General features: G+C 32.0%; 3 protein-coding genes across 3 annotated transcripts in view; 1 reads left to right on the forward strand and 2 right to left on the reverse strand.

Annotated features, from left to right (window-relative positions):
- Positions 1 to 3237: 3237 nt before the first annotated feature.
- Positions 3238 to 3853, reverse strand: LOC126735637 (uncharacterized). The gene is made up of 2 exons (XM_050439701.1): positions 3426 to 3853; positions 3238 to 3361 (listed from the first exon to the last, which is right to left on the reverse strand). Exons 1-2 carry the CDS (start codon positions 3793 to 3795, stop codon positions 3336 to 3338), a joined length of 396 nt encoding a protein of 131 aa, XP_050295658.1. The 5' UTR covers positions 3796 to 3853; the 3' UTR covers positions 3238 to 3335.
- A 2227-nt stretch (positions 3854 to 6080) lies between these two features.
- LOC126735661 (piggyBac transposable element-derived protein 3-like) lies at positions 6081 to 7171 on the forward strand. Its single transcript, XM_050439729.1, has 3 exons — positions 6081 to 6245; positions 6468 to 6930; positions 7005 to 7171. The coding sequence occupies exons 1-3, from the start codon at positions 6081 to 6083 to the stop codon at positions 7169 to 7171; spliced, it is 795 nt and encodes a 264-aa protein (XP_050295686.1).
- Positions 7172 to 7259: 88 nt separating this feature from the next.
- Positions 7260 to 17137, reverse strand: part of LOC126735622 (nephrin-like) — a 1136035-nt gene continuing 1126157 nt past the window's right edge. The window contains exon 13 of the mRNA XM_050439679.1: positions 7260 to 9306. Coding sequence (XP_050295636.1) covers positions 9125 to 9306 — 182 coding nt within the window. The 3' untranslated portion in view covers positions 7260 to 9124. The remainder of the gene's footprint in view (positions 9307 to 17137) is intronic.

The following is a 17137-nucleotide window of genomic DNA, read 5'->3' on the forward strand; positions in this document are numbered from 1 at the left end:
GATCATACTTTTAATTATTACAATAGATTACAATCAATTACCATAAGGAGAAACCATACTAATAGTTAAAAAAAAGTAGATTCTCATAAAAAATAAGCACCATTTTTCTTCATATGAATGGGCAGCATGATTGTAATATCGTCAAATATTTAATTATAAAAAAAAAATTAATTAAAAGGAATCTAACTAGAAATAACCTTTTTATGAATTCACAACCCCTAAATAATTTTAATAAAAACCATAATCAAAAATATTTTCTCTTCTCAGCTATAACCCAGCATCAACATAATATACTTTGTTAATAAGAATAATAAATTAAAAAGAAAAAAAAATCTGTAAAACTACCTTAGAATACACCAACCCAGGATTCATGGTCAACATTGCTGTCATCCGAAACCAACCCATTATGCTTCATTAAGCTGTCAAGCTTATCAATATTGTTCACAGATGTCTTAGCACCCCCATCAAGCACAAACACTTTTCTCCGTTGATAAAAATATTACAATTGTTTCATTTGCTAAACCTTAGTTATGAAATGCATAATAAATTTATTAAAAGACTAAGTTTTTAGTTTTTCTCTCAGGCTTCCAATAAATTGTACGTGCTTAATTAATATACGTTGTTAAAACGCAACCTAATTACCTATTTTTCATTTTTTACCTATTTATAATTTAATATTCTTATTGCGCCCCTTATTTGGTGTTCTCGTCTAGCATCGATGGAATGAACAGCAGTAGTAGCTTATTTGTAATGCTTCCGAAAGGTACAATACGATAAATAGTACAAGTTAAAATTGTTAGTTACTTTGTCGTTATTTATCTTGATTTTTAGAAATTGAAGGTACATATTCCCAAGTGAGCAAAGATGTTGAAAATTTATTACTTGAAATAAACAAACAATTTTTTTTGGAATAAATCATTTAGGTTCAAATAAAGTCGAATGTTAACAGCAGTACATACATCATTGATTAAAATTGGCGAAGAAATATAGAACAAGAATATTATCTATCATTATAATGAAACTCAACAACTAAGTCCCGAAAATCCAAATGTGCCTGCATCACGACAAATGCTAAAAAAGTCTACCACTTAGGCAAAAATTCAAACATAATGAAAACAGTATGAGCTAAACATTTCTTAAAGCCGGCCCCAGACGATATATGTATTCGGCGAATATACCTTCGTACTGCGGCTTCGGCTACCCTCCTACACGCTGCGGCATTCGGGATACATTCCACATCGCATCTTTGTTGGCAAACGTTCGCCACGGGGCTTCACTTATAGAACAGTAGCGGAGAGGAGTAGTAGTGGTTTTTTTAAACAAAAATATGGATAGTGACGATGAACAAGCGGCTGCGGTTGCGGCCTATATGGTTATTTTAGGAAGTAGCTCGCTGCTAAAAGAAAAAGAAGAACAAAAGAATCTAAGAAAAAGAAGATGGTGGATGATTTCCTTAAATAAAAGTCGTTCAAGGTGAGTAGCATTTTAGGTATAAAATGTTAAGAAAAATACCTATACCCAAGTAATTCAGAAAAAATATATAAATATAAAATAGAGAACTCTTCTATTTTTTTTTTCGGAATTTGATAGAGGATAAAAAATAAAAGAATACGTATCTTTTTTATAATTTCGAAATTGATAAGAGTTACAGGGGTTTAACATTTTTCTATGACGTTATTTAGTACGTACTCTTTGACGTCACTCCATGATTCATTCATATTGAATAGGTATATACAATACTAAAAACCCGTATAACTTAAATAAACGGATTTCAAAAAATTCCTTTTGATTATTTTCCGTTGCACTGCAGTTTTTAATACTAAAAATCGTTTTTTTTTTTGGCAACTTCCCGATTATGTTAGGTGTTTTATATTTATGTTTATACATAGGGTGTCCCAACTAAAACTATCCACCCAAAATAGCTACCCTGGCCCCTTTCAACAAGAAAAAAAAAATGGCTTTGGTCCTTCTTTGAAAAAGATGAATGTATTTGCACCCAGGCGTCGCCAACTTTGTTCCTATTTTTGTGGTCTGGGTATTTTGGGTCCCATATTATGGGATATAATTCGTACAGATCCAAGAATTCAATCACCAAATCATTAGACCATTCCATGATAACTTAAATAAATAACACCAATAAATATTAAAAATATTATTAATTTTAATTTTCAAGTAAACTTAAAAAGGCAACTCATCAAAAATATTATACAAAAACACACGCTGGTAAGCTTGTCGCGACTCTGATTGAAGACAAAATAGGCAAATAAGTGTGCGTAGCTAAGCACACCGTCTGGGAGCTAACGCGAATGAGCGCGACCTCCTTTGATGCGTGCCCTAAAACCGACAGCAGTTCGGATAGCGGCCGAATGCCGAATAATACACGCACTTAACCTCCCACACGCTCCGCGAAATACTGCGAATGCCTAACGTTCGCCACATACACACATCGTCTGGGGCCGGCTTAAACTGAATAACCTTCAAATAATCCTACGCTTTGTACTTCATTGAACGAAACATTCTGAAAGAGATATAGCTTAGTAAGGCCATATTTCCAATTATTAAAAAAAACAGGGCGAAAAACTTCAAGGGCTCGGAATATATTGTAAATCGATTTTTGAAATAGAAACAAGTCATAGAAATACACTTAAAAATAGAGAAATATAAGTATAGTAAGGTAACATTATTTATAATACGAGATTTCTGATAAGAAGCTAGCTAAAAATTAAATTAAATTGAAATGAAATTTATTCCAAAAAGAACCCCAATATTCAAATAAAAATATCCAGTAGTGGTTTTTAAAAACTTATGTCTTAGAGTCTTGAAAATTTAGTAAGACTGCTTTAAAACTTAAGCTTTAAAATATTTCACCAAAATAAATTTATATTATAAGTCTAATATAAGTCTAATATTGGTAATAATTGTTTTGGTAAGCGACAGGAGATTACGATTAAATAATTAACGATTATTCAAGTATTTATTTTATACGTATATATTATAAAGAATAATTGTTTTGTTCGACTCGGATGATAAAACCAACTTAGATTTGATTTTTAGAAACGCAATTATAATTTTTTCTTATTATTATTTTTTATTATTTTATAATAGTTTTATCGCAAATTAATTGTTATTCGCAATATTATTTACGACTTATCTTTTATAAATATCTATTATTGTTTTCGCCAAATTTAAATTTTAAAAAATCACTAGAGAATATTATTACAATAAGTACAAAGTAAATATTTGTGAATAATATTTATTTTCATAAAAAAAAATATATTATTTACCTTACAAACTAAACAAAATAATAAAACATAAAATTATTTATTTATAAGATATTAAAATGGAGGTCCACCTGGCCCACCTGAAAATGAGATACAAAATTGAACTATTTTGATTAACATTTATTAAAAACTTATTTTTCTTACCATGGCCTCCAAATCCACCTGGACCACCTCCAGGACCAAAACTTCCTCCACCAGGTCCAAATCCTCCACCACCTGGTCCACCATGATGTCCTGGGCCTCCCCAATTACCGCCACCAGGGCCACCATGATGACCTTGTCCTCCCCAATTATCACCTCCTGGACCACCATGGTGTCCTGGACCTCCCCAATTACCACCGCCTCCTCCTGGAGGGCCGCCGTGACCTCCCTGGCCACCCCAAGATCCACCGCCACCTCCTGGACCACCCCAGTTACCGCCGGGACCACCACCGGGTCCACCACCGTGTCCTCCTGGTCCACCCCAACCGCCTCCAGGGCCGCCACCGCCTGGTCCACCCTGATGATGATGCATGTCTTTTTTTTTACTTATACGAATGAACTGATTGATTTTTTGAAGGTTTGTTTGATTATATGATGTTTCTTTATCGTTATCTATTATTTAGATAACGGAAAGTGGGTGACCGGTATCGTTTGTAATACGTTATTTTGGGAAATGATTTTGTTGATTATTTTGTATTCTAACGAAAGAAAGCACTCAACTTAAAGGTAGGAATGTTTCATTTATTTAGATTATCTAGATTTTGATATTTTAAAATATTTATGTATTAGGTATAGAGAATGAAAAATTATGCATTTATATTACAAATTTAGATGAAAATTCTGCAAGTATTAGGAATAAATTATAAAAGTAATTTCTATCGGTAATGTAAATTTTAAAAAGCTGATTCCCTTTATGCCTAAAACAACATGTTCTTTCAATCGATGTGTATTTACAATTTTTTTTTGCTGTAGGGTTCGCAAACTATAAAATTCTAATTAAAAGAAAGATGTTATCTGGTAAATTATATAAAACACCCTGAATGTATGGTTCACTAGTTTCTTCTAGCGGAGTTGTTATGAAACTTTTTTACTTATTTGTTGGCCCTTGCACTTAGGCAACAAACGTTGAATTATTAGGCAAATTTTATACCTAACAAAAAAACCGAAAATGTTTGTTTTATTCTAACTTTGTACAATATGGTGCAAGCTTCCTTATTATTATTTAAAAAAAACATACACAAATACCTGAATTAATTTAAAAAGAATTTAAATACTTTGTACATTTGTAATTTACAACAATCAGATCGATATATATTTTAAATTCGATTTTGGGTACTACCATCGAATTTAAAATATTGTAAAGTGTCTAAAGCAGAATTGCATGAATATTATTTATATTTGGACAACAAACCTATTAGGCTGATTAAAGTATAAAGTATGCCTATTTCTCAATAGATCTCTCTACAATAGATACAGGCGTACAGGAATATTAAAGGATTTGAGGAATTATTTTTAAGTATTTTGATACCCCCCTTGCAAATTGATTATTGATTTATGAAAGAAAAATTTAGCACGGACATGTTAAATAATAGGTTTGTCGAACAACTCTGAATTTCTTACTTTTCTGCTTGCCTTCCTTAATTTTTTCTATTTCCCGATCTATGAAGTATCCCAACAAAACTAGCGGGGTATCAGAAGATTTAAAATATTGAAGGAACCTTTCCCTTATAGCTATTATATTGAATTTTTCTAACTTTAATGGAATATTCCTTAATATATTCTTATTGATAGTATCTAAATTGATCAGGAATGTTTTAGGTTTGTGATTACATATTTTAAATAAACTGATGTTGTCATTTTAAAGTCATTAGGTTAGGTTAGTCATTAGGTTTAGATAAATAAATAATGAAAATACTGTAGGATTTATGGGATTAAGTACCGGGGCTAGATTTACAGATATCTAGAATTTAAATTATATAACAATATTATTACAATACTTAATACTTTACAGCAGGCTTAAATCCGCTTTTATTAATAAAATATTTTATGAACAAAGACTAAAGAGTTAACTAAAAAGTAAGAAGGAATAAACACCTAAATTTAATTTATTAAAATTGCATTAAATTTTATATTTTTTCAACTTGATACATAATTATATTTATCAATTACAACTTTACAAAAAGGGTTAATTATGCGAGTTAACCATGTCCACAAGTCCAACATTGGCATGAGATAATCTAGATGAAACAGCAATGAGACCTTGTAACCTAACCTTAAGCATGCTAGGATTTCTAAAAGGATTTCCAAAGTCTTAAATTTTTAGGTAAAGGTGAAGTTTTTTAAGGTTGAAGTATGTAATTTAACCCAGATACCCTACCGTCCGTTATAACAATCACCTAATAGTTCGCTGCAGATTTGAAACTCTGTCACTCCGCGTTAGATGGCGTTGGGTTATTCGTTGTTAGAAACGCGTGTTTTAGCGAAATTTTGTTTTCTAACCTCTTAAAGGGAGAGTTCTGTATGCGAGAAAGTGTTTGGAATAACAGGTGCTTAGTTTCTTGTAAACAATGGATAATTATAGGTAAATATACTGATAAACTATTCATATTATTTTTCCATCTTGTGAATAAGTAATTTTGGAAAACATCAATCTTTATACTTGTAAACAAATAAGTTAAAAATTTTCATCTCACCGACAAAAATATAACCTCTAATACCGATGTCCGTTTTAACGGACAGTAGGAAAATCCAGTATTATTCGATTTTTTTCCTTATATTTGTAGTTATTGGAAGCGGCCCTTGAAACTTCATGAACTCATGGCAGAAATTGAAAACCTTGATGACGATGAGTTGATTCCTGATGCTATTGCCGTTCTACCGCCAGTTAACGCAAATGAATATAACACTGATGAAGATTCCGGCGACGAAAATGAAGTGGATATAAACAACCTCCCTGGAAGTCAGCTGATGACTGAAGTTGAGGTAATATTTGAAAACAAGGGATCTAAGCAAACTACAGTTGAGAGTAATTTTAACAGCGACGATGACCTACCTTTGTCTACCTTTCTTACAAAAACGACCAAAATTATCGACCTCAAAACCAAATTACTCTTTGAAAAAAGGTGATATCAACAAAGATTTTCCAGAGTGGGTAAACGCAAGTGGTCCAAAAATTCTTTATCTCCTTTAGAACTATTTTTTTAGTTTATAGATGACGAAATTATTGACTTGGTTGTAAAATATTCCAATTTGTATGCTATTCAGCATAATCGCCAAGGTGATATACATTCCAGTGAAATAAAATGTTTCGTTGGTGTTTTACTGCTCTCTGGATACAACTCATTCCCTCGACGGTCAATGTATTGGGAAAATAACAGTGACGCAGGAAATACGTTAGTCTATTCGGCGATTTCTCGAGATCGCTTTAGTTTTATAATGCAGAATTTGCACCTGAATGATAACAACAATCTTGAAAATACCAATAAGTTTTCGAAACTGAGGCCTTTGTTTTCTACTCTGAATGAGAAATTTCAGTCATATACACCCCTTGAAGAGTGCCATAGCGTGGACTGGTACCCTATTACGGCGGTCATTGATCAAAACAGTTCATCCGAGGAAAGCCAATTCGTTGGGGTTATAAGGTATGGGTGGGAACAACTAAAAAGGGGTACGTTGAATGGTTTGAGCCGTATCAAGGGTCCACAACTATTATTTCTAAAAAATATCGTCCTCTTGGCTTAGGGGCTAGTGTTGTACTTCAGTTTGCTGATATTATTCAGTCTCAATGTGAAAAAGCTCCTTTCCATATCTTTTGTGACAATTTTTTTACGTCATTATGTCTGTTGGCTGAGCTGACCTCCAGGGGGCTCAAATGTACAGGAACTCTGCGAGAAAACAGTATTCAGTAATCAGATTGCCCTCTTGAAAAATCCAGTATGTTCAAGAAAAAATCCCGTGGTAGTTTTGATTATCTTTTAGAGGAGAACCAAAATAATATTGTATGTAAATGGAATGACAATAGTGTTGTTACAATCGCCTCAAATGTAACATCTCCTTTTCCGACACAGCAAGTCAAACGCTTCTCTCAGAAAGAAAAGAAAATGATACATATTGAGCAGCCATGTTTGATCAAAAAATACAACGAAAACATGGGCGGTGTTGATAGGGTTGACCAAAATATAAGCCTTTACCGTGTAGGGATCAGAGGAAAGAAGTGGTATTTTTGCTTGTTTTCACATGCTTTGGATATGGCAGAACAAAACGCATGTCAACTTCATAAATATTCTGGCTGGAAAATGAACTATTTGCAGTTTAGGAGGTGTATTGCTGAGGGATTATTAGAAACATATAAGAAAGAAACAAAACGGGGGCCATCTAAACCAGGCAAATACCTGCATTATGAGTCCAGATATGATCGGATGGATCATCTTGTGAATTATCAGGAAAAGCAAATCCGCTGCGCATTTTGCCACAAACAAGCAGCATTCAGATGCCAGAAGTGTGATGTTGCACTTCATCCAAAAATGTGTTTTTTAAGTTACCATACTAAAAACTAATCTATTATTCTTGGTTAAAAAAAAATCTCGTTTCTAAATAAAGTTTTATAAGTTTACAAGAATAATTGAGTTTTAGTACCTAATATTGCTACCGTATGTTTAAACCGACGGCTTTTACAGAAAAACCTAAAAGCGGAACTAAAAAATTTTAATAGAAAAATATGTTTATTTTAACCCAATAAGTAGATTTACAAAAGTATATAACAAAAAACAAACGTTAAGAGTTTCAGGGGTATCTGGGTTAAGCTCAATCTTAGCTCTTATTCGTTTTCTAGATAACTAGTGGAGTGTAGTGACTTCGGAGACTAATGTTGGTAATTGGATTAAGATGACGTTTAGTCTTTACTGCATGTACAGCCCTAAACTTAACCTTAATTACTAATAACTTTAGCTCATCCTCGGGGTGCTTATTTGTTTTTTAGATAACTGGTAAAGTTTGTAATTTATATAACGGACTCATATGACCTCACTGTAAGATATTAAATAAATTTGTTAGGATTTAAATAAAGTAAGTACTTAAGCACGTAAATCATAATTATTTAAAGGCCTATTTACTGAGGACAACCTAACTTTTTATTAAAAATCATTCTATGCATTAAATTGGAGATAGAAAATTATCATCAATGCCCAACAAGAATACCCAATTAAAGATATTTATTTGTTTTAAATAATTAAAAAGACAACGACAGTGCTTAATTAAAATTTCCATTTATCCTGGCCGCCGAAAGGGAATACGCAGGACATATATACGTTTAGTTTATGTCGCACTGTAAATAGTAGTACAGAGACTCTTGCTCTACTTGTAAAACCTCTTTTTAGCTTAGCTTAACTCCTCTCTTTATCTTAGACTTAACTGTGCTCTACACAGTTTGGTCTGTCTATCTACAGTCAGAAAAAATAATTAATTGCTATCTGTATGCTATAACAAAAAACAAAGAGATAGTAAAGACTTCTGGCGTATTGCATTTCCCCTCTCAGAGGCAAGTAATAAATTCATAAGACATTATTCATTCCTTTTTAACTAAGCACTATTTGTTTTTACTACTTAGAAGGTAATACGTTTTTATATTGAGAAATATTAAATATTCATCTTTTAAAACTATATTATTTTGTAGTTCGACTTATGCTTTAGACACCCTAGAAAATTGCAAATGATCTAAAAACTATGAATTTGCTCTACTAGAGCGTCCATAACAGCAAATCCTTTATAAATGACTAACTTTAATTTATACACGCCTTTCACAATTAATACTGTTGTTAATAATAATCGTTGTGCAGACTGGTAGCCGAGCCCTTGTCCTGATGCTAGACGGAACTCTCCTTGTGATGAGGCGGAGTTTGTGTGGAACAATTTCTGGATTGTAAAATAGGCGCCCAAGTAACATGGTATGGTTTCACTGGCATCTGCGTTGCGCTGTTCCTTTTGGTGTGCGGAGGCCGTGCAGTTATCGTATATGGAGGAAGAGATGCTGAATCAATAAGGCTTTCTAAAAATATATATATATTTTAGGATTGAAAAATTGATACCTTATACTTAAATATCTAATGGGTTTTTAATTTAATGATATAATTTTAACCAATCCACACGATAACATGACTAATTGTTTAACCCTCCGTTGGTAAGGTTGGTAATTGTCACAAGATTGGTAAGCTGGGGTATAGTATACCCCAATAAAAAAACAAACATGTTTCGAATATAAACTAAACATTTTTGAAATATTAACAATCAATAATATTTTTGTATTGGTCTGAAAGTAAATAAAAATAAAACACATGACAAATAACCAACCAAAAAAAAATTAAACGTTTATTTTCAAAAGACCTACATTTTTACAAAAATTTCGAACAAGACGCAACTAGGTATTAAAAATATATTATTATTTTGTAAATATTTACTTAAAAATTAATTTTTGATTAAGTATAAAGTACAAATAACTAAAGAAAAATATCAACTAATACATTGCTTTATGTTTTATGTACGTATCTATAGAGATACAGTTGTCGCATGTTTCCGCTGCATGACTCAGGCAAACAAATTTATTACAGGCCCTACAAGTGTAAAAAGATTTGCGATCTTTATTGCTTGGACACATATAACACCTTCTGGAAAATCTTTGCCTTTTTGTGTCTTCTCCAACTGTTGTTGGGACAATTTCCCCCTGTATGTCGGAAATCTTACGTCGAACTGCTAGACTTATTCGCGGATTTTGCAGTCTACTCATTTGGAACGGTTTTACTAAACTCAAAAATAAATCTTTTAGAAAAAGCGCTGTTTTAGATTTTCATTCGTATTGCAATTAAAAATTACAAAAGCGTTTATAGCAGCTGAGTTTAGTAAGGAAAAGAATAGATTTAGTGGCCACCTGCGGCTATTCCTTGATACACTATAAATGGCAGACAATTGATCTACCGTATCTACTCCTCCTTTTGTGATGTTGCGGAAAGACTCAAGTTCTTCGTCTATTGTTAAATATTCCGAAGGTACATAAGCTGCTTTTTTTTAGAGAGAGTTTTTCACAAACCGATCAAATATTGCCCGAATTGAAGCTAGTTTATCAATTTTAAGACTTTCCTCCCGAGAATATTTATTGTCGAATCTCAGGCAGCTTATTAGGAACCTAAAACGCTTTAGAGGCATCGTTGCTCTAAACATGTCTATACCGGATCCATCGCTAGCCCAAAGCTCATCTAAATTTAACCTACTAGCCCTAATACGACCACACATATATAGTAGTCCAATAAGGGCTTTCATTTCTAAAGCTGTTGTTTGTTGTACGATAGATTTGTCATTATAGTTTTTAGATTTCGTTTGAATTAACCGATTAGTACATTCAACTATAGAGTCAATAATAAGTTCGTCTATAAAAATATTCCAACAATCAAAAGGGGTTTTGGCCTCTTTAGCAATACCTTTTGGTCCCGGAAGATGGATAATAATATTTTCCTGACGTACGCACAGCCTTATTTCCTGGATTAGCTACCCGTTTAGTTTTTTTGTCAACTCCCCATAAATACCTTGACTTCAGGCGAAACCTCCTCGACAATGTCATCTTCTATTTCTTGCTTAGAATCAGACTCCTCAGAACGCTGGCTAACGTGGTCGTCAAACTCGCCCTCAGAGCCGGATTCAATGGGCTCCTCATCAAGTATTTCGGGTACCTCTAATGAATTATCCGAAATATCCCAAAGCCTCAACAACTTTTCTTGCTCTTTTTCATATGACCATCAAGAAATATCAATAGAGTAATAATAATAATTATTATTATAGGTTTATAACATATTAATATTATACGTAATTATTATTATATTATATAATAATAATAATAATAATAATAATAATAATAATAATAATAATTTATATATAATATGTCATACTTAACTCTAAAAGAAACAAAGAATTAAAGAAAAAAAAGTTACGAGAATGGTCAGCTGGGGTATGATATACCCCAAATCACTTTGCTTGCGTCGATCAAAGCTCACACGCGACTGACGCGCTTCAAAATACGTGCTTTCTATCACTTGGCATTATATTTAAAGGTACTTACAAGATGGCGCTACGTATTTTGCAACGGACAAAATTATAGAGATATTAAGTAGGTTGGGGTATGATATACCCCACCTTACTAACGGAGGGTTAAAACCGTTTAGCTATATTACGAATTGTAAATATATTGGGAGTAGTTTTGATTAGTTAGAATTAAAAAAAATTTTGGTTTATTTATGGAGAGATCATATCAAAGAATATGATTTTTAACATATAGGTGTTTAATATATCGATTTGCACTGGATTTCAATAAGTGAAAAATATATATAAATATAAGACAGTGGTATTATTTTGGGCCAATTCATCGATGACAAAGCTATAGCATCGACTCTACAAAAAAAAACTGGACTTGCCCGCGTTATTAAAGTCATATTAACCAGCGGAGACAACAAGTTATTCTACAAAACACTTGCAAGCAACCTTTTTCAAGTAAGGCTAGAGTAGCAAGATTTGTATCTTCCTTGGGCCACACAAATGATTAAAATTATTAAACAAGTTATTAAACTTAATTTGTTCAATTTTCAAGTCTCTTCTCTACCCCAGACGTAGTAGCTGATGCGTTGTAGCCTTTTTATTTTTTTGGTTGCATTTATAATGAAATATTTAATATTGTATGAATAGTACTGATCGCGACATCTAGTGTCTAGTTAATGGCACTGAAAAAATTAGAACTCCTAGATGGCGCTAGCTGTCCTTCACGTTATATCTTAAATAATTTACTGGAATCAGATTGTTTTTCTCTCTCTCTGACTAACGTGATTTTTCTATCTGCCTCTCTTTGTCTCTTTGTACATTGGTCACGTACGCCATGCTCAAGGATCAAATTTGAGTATTGGCATTATCGATAACGGACTGTTCTTGCCATTGTTCTTCTGTTTTTGAATTTGAATACTTCAGTGGCGAAGCGTGAATTTTTTTTTCGGATAGACAAACAATAAAAATCGTTAATTAGAAAGAAATGTGTATTCAATATTATTCAATTTAATGAAATAGAGAATGAAGGTGCATGAAATATTAACTCAAAGAGAAAAATTATGTAGGGATATAAAAAATAAAAAAATAATTACTACTAGCATAAAAAGATAGATAGATAAAAATAAATACAACATACAAAAAAACATAACATAGGTTTAACCATAACTTATAAATCTATAATATCATTAACACAAACTAAAATACAATTGCCAATATCGAACAGTCATTGATAAATAACCACTAAAAAAACCTTTTCTATACACCGAAAAATAAAAATACTAATTATTAAATTACTATAGCACGCGTCCGCACCAAATGCCAAATGCAGATTCAACAAAACAAAATTGAAGATGCAGCCGCCCAGACCAAGCGTGTCCATAAACAATAACCCTCAACAGTATAATAAAATAGCTAATAAATAGCTGAATAACTTCGATAGACAAAAGCTCGAATGTCTTTCCCGCGAGTAAATTTTGTAGACGTAATAGGCTGAATACTGTTGCGGCAGGACCTTTGTCACCTGTTTGATGTGGGAATACAAATATCAATGTGTCTTCCTGAAGCTCGTATACATTAATTGGGTGTCAACCCTGCATTTTTATTTTAATTGGTGCGTCAGGCGGGGCGCGCCTTTGGATTAATCATTTTTAGATTTAATAATATTTAATATAATAACTATTAAATAACTATTTATAATACTATTTAATAATAGTAAGGGCAGGCTACGTTTTTTTTTTAAATTTTAATTCAACAATTACATGAAATAATTACGTAATAAATTAATAACAAATAACTGGATAATTTTGGGTAGACAGTGTCTACCTTGTCTACTCGTACGCTTCGCCACTGGAATACTTTGCCTTTTGAGGTAGATTGACTTCCGTACTCGCTGCAACTTAAAGCTAAGCAATGTAACGTTGTGCTATCAATTCTTGTAAAACTGGGCCTTCGTCGGATTATCCACCGAAGTCCACAGAAATTGCGTTTTGGCTTTCTTTTCCAAATAGTGTCTCCTTAGGTGGCAAATTTCAACTTTTTAAAGCTTTTTTAATAACTTTATTAGTATATTTAAATATAATTTTCAACTTTTAATTTTATTTAAAGAATTGCAGTTATATTATCTCAAAGGTTAAATTACTATACAGGGTTACTGGTAATTCGATACATTCCTTTGGAGATGTGATAGCTGAGGGAATAAGAAGTAAATTAAACTCTTATATGCACTATGCAAAAGTTGATAGTTTTTGAGGTATTCAATTTTTTTCCAGAAGGCAGACCTTAATGGTTTAAAAGTCAGTTTCCAGACAATCTCCTATATATATTTTTAAAATTTTAAACAAAATAGATGCCCAACACTATGGTGTTACGTTTGCAACGATAAAAATTCGGAAAGAGTTATAACCATAGGTAAATTGTAAATGCAAAGAGTAAGTTTTTTAATTTCAAAGTAAAATATTTCACATTCTAGTCGTCATTTTTCGAAAAATATTTGGGCTATACAAAATTTTCTTCAAACATCCTTATTACTTATGCTAGCTTACAGCTTACAAATGCTTCCAAAACTGATTAACACCGCTTTGTAAATGTATTATCAAAAGTAAAAAAAGCACTTTAAAAATACCATTCACTTCTACTTTACTCACTTTGGCGATAAGACAACATTTTTTTTTTATATTTATATTATTAAAAAAATTTGTTCCGCATATAGTCAATAGCAATAGCTGTAGAAAGTAGTTTAATTACGACTTTTAGGTTTATTTTTCTTCGTTGCTATAAATTCTTGGGCAATGTTATACTTTACTAACGCAGAATATATATTATCTCTATCTATGGATATTGTAATGTCAATGCCGAGGGTCTCGCGGCGAATATCAGCGTCGCTTTCTAAACCACCTCATTCCAAATGTCCGCGATTTCGCTGCAATGTATCCAAATATCTCTGAAGTGGAATCCATGAAACCTTCTAAGTTTACGCTGCCGCTCCTCGCGTATATTAAGCAGCAGATAAGGATGCTGCTAAAAGATATATATAACGATACAACCATATTCACTACTACTGTAGCGCGGATGGAAAGTCCACATTACACCAAATGGGAAGCCATCCTTATTATTATACGCCTGTTCAAGGATTAGAAGAAGGGGACCCAGCAAGAAGGGTAGCATTTTGTATATTTATAATAAATTCTGATGCCGACAATAGAACTTTTTACGGACATTTTGTGGACGGACGAATCAAAATTTAGTCATGAGGGCATTACAGATTTTCATGACCTGCATTATTGAAGTGAAGAACCACCGTTTAACAAGACAAAGCTAACAAAATTAATTTTCAAATAAAGTTTTTGGTAAATGTCTGGATGATATGTAAATGATAGAATTTATTGGCCATGATGTAATAGGACTACATTTTTTTCCCAGACCATTTAAATGGGGATATTTACGAAAAGTTTTTTACGGTATGACCTATAAGAGCTTCTTGACGATATCCTCTCGCCGTTCGAGGACGAATGATATTTCCACATAACGGCTGTCTAACTCATTATCGGCCGTCAGTTCAGTTCAGCAGTTCCTGAACGAACGTTTGCCAAATCGTTGGATTGGTAGATTAGGTCCAATACTTTGGACAGCAGGAAGCCCTGACTTATATACTATAATCTCTTTGATTATAGCATATGAGGTGAAATGAAGGCAGGGGTCTTAACAACTCCGGATAAATACCCGGAAAGATCTTACCCAAAGAATAATCAACGCTCCCAGGAGATTTAAAATAAAATAAGAATCGGAAGAACAAGCACGGAAATAAGAAGATGCTGCCGAGCTTGCATCCGCAATAAAGGTTCCCCATTTTGAACAAGATTTGTGAAATGTAGTTACTTTTTTAATTAATATTCCTAATAAATTTAGAAAATAGTGTCAAGCAGTTTTGGAAGCATTTGTAGGTTGTGAGCTAGCTTAGGTAACAGGGCAGTTTTAAGAAAATTTTGACAAATATAGCCGAAGTATTTTTCGAAAAATAACGACTTAAAAGTGTAATATATTATTTTAAAATAAAAAAACTTACACTTTACAATTTGCATTTACAATTTACTTATGGTTATAACTATTTTCGAATTATTATCATTGCAAACTTTACACCATAGTGTTGGGCATGTATTATTCTGAAAAGTTTAAAAATATGTACAGCAAATTTTTTGGAAACGGACATTTAAACCATTAAGGTCTACCTTTTGGAGAAAAACTGAAAAATTTAAATATGCTAAAAACTATCAACTTTTGCATAATGCATATTAGGGTTCATTTTAGCTCTTACCCCCTCCGCTAATACATCTCTATTACCCTCCATTACCATCAAATTACTAGTAACCCTGTATATTCTGTATAGCCCGTAGCAAATAAGCTTCGACGCATATCATCAATCGTAAACTTTATAATGTGGCTGGATTTTGTATGTTTTTCTTAAAACAAAATATTTTGCAAAGAAATTATGTGTCAATAGTAACTTTATTTCAATACGTATTTACGTTACATTTTTTTTTGAAAAGATCTATTTTCGATTGCATTTTAAGACTAAGTATTAAAAAAACCCTTCAACACATACGACAATACGCAAATAAAGAAATCAAACTTCGCAAACTAGTAAGCTATTTATTACCAAGAGTACCAATATAATAGAGAAGCAGAAAATTTAAATTCAGTTGACACACGTGACGCGCATCAAATTTCATTTTTACATTCTTAATTGGTATGGTGTCATTTCCAATCCGGAAGACGCCTTTAAAAATACTCGTATGTAATAAAGGCGTCTTCATTAGAAAACGTAGAAACGTCTACATTACATTTAATATTTGCACGTATTAAAAAGTATAAAAAAAGATGAAAATAAGGATAATTCTATCCTTAAAAATATATTATAATTAATTGTTGTAAAAACATTTCATGATAAATCCATATTCCAATATTAAATTTTACAAATTAAAAAAGTGTTTTTCTTTACCATCAATATAAAAAATATAGTGATTATTTTTATACAATGGTTATTGTGAATAAATAATAATTTCCAGTCACAAGGCTTAAATAAGTCGCACAAATATTAAAATATGTATTTTACTTCCGGTATCTTTTAAAGTGCTTTTCTTAGAAATAGAAAAAAGTCAGCAAAGAAATGAAAAACTTTATTTTTTATAATGTCATCGACTTTATAAAAGGCGAAAGAAAATAAGAGAAAACAGGGTGAAAGTTTCATATTGTTCTTTTAAATTAATCCTAACTTTTTTGAAGAATGAATGTAAGATCTCTGATCGAATATTTATATTTCTTAATTATTATTATTTACATGCAATAACATGTTAAGCATAAAATTGAATCATAATAGAGGATTAAAATTAGGTATATAATACGAGTTTAAGGCTATTGATACTTTAAAGCACGGAATTAATTTATTATCATAAATATCGCTGAATGTTTTCGTTCCATAATATAAAGAAAATGTTATACTTTCTTCAATGTCGTGTATTTCATTACGTAGGATTATAGTATGTGAATTATTTATCGTGACCCCATTTTGTAAGTTTGCTTAATTTTTGCTTTTGCCTACATCCAGTACAAGCAAACTTAATATAGGATATTTTTGAATTATAGAGGTTCAAAAATTACCTCAAAAATTACCAAAAATTATAGAGGTAGCTAAGACGTAACCCTTTAACCACTACTGGTTAAAGGGTTACGTCTTAGCTAAAAGACTTTTATTTATTAAATAAAATTATAATCAAATATTTGTTTCCATAGACTTAACAAGTATT

The sequence above is a fragment of the Anthonomus grandis genome, chromosome 4 (genome assembly GCF_022605725.1).
Source record: "Anthonomus grandis grandis chromosome 4, icAntGran1.3, whole genome shotgun sequence".
Lineage (NCBI taxonomy): Eukaryota > Metazoa > Arthropoda > Insecta > Coleoptera > Curculionidae > Anthonomus > Anthonomus grandis.

Coding starts and splice junctions, on each gene's coding strand:
- LOC126735637 (XM_050439701.1), bottom strand. CDS start 3,795: ATGCATCATCATCAGGGTGGACCAGGCGGTGGCGGCCCTGGAGGCGGT. Junction 3,362..3,425: donor AGGTGGATTTGGAGGCCATG/GTAAGAAAAATA, acceptor TCTCATTTTCAG/GTGGGCCAGGTGGACCTCCA.
- LOC126735661 (XM_050439729.1), top strand. CDS start 6,081: ATGGCAGAAATTGAAAACCTTGATGACGATGAGTTGATTCCTGATGCT. Junction 6,246..6,467: donor AGCTGATGACTGAAGTTGAG/GTAATATTTGAA, acceptor CTATTTTTTTAG/TTTATAGATGACGAAATTAT. Junction 6,931..7,004: donor GTGGGAACAACTAAAAAGGG/GTACGTTGAATG, acceptor CTCTTGGCTTAG/GGGCTAGTGTTGTACTTCAG.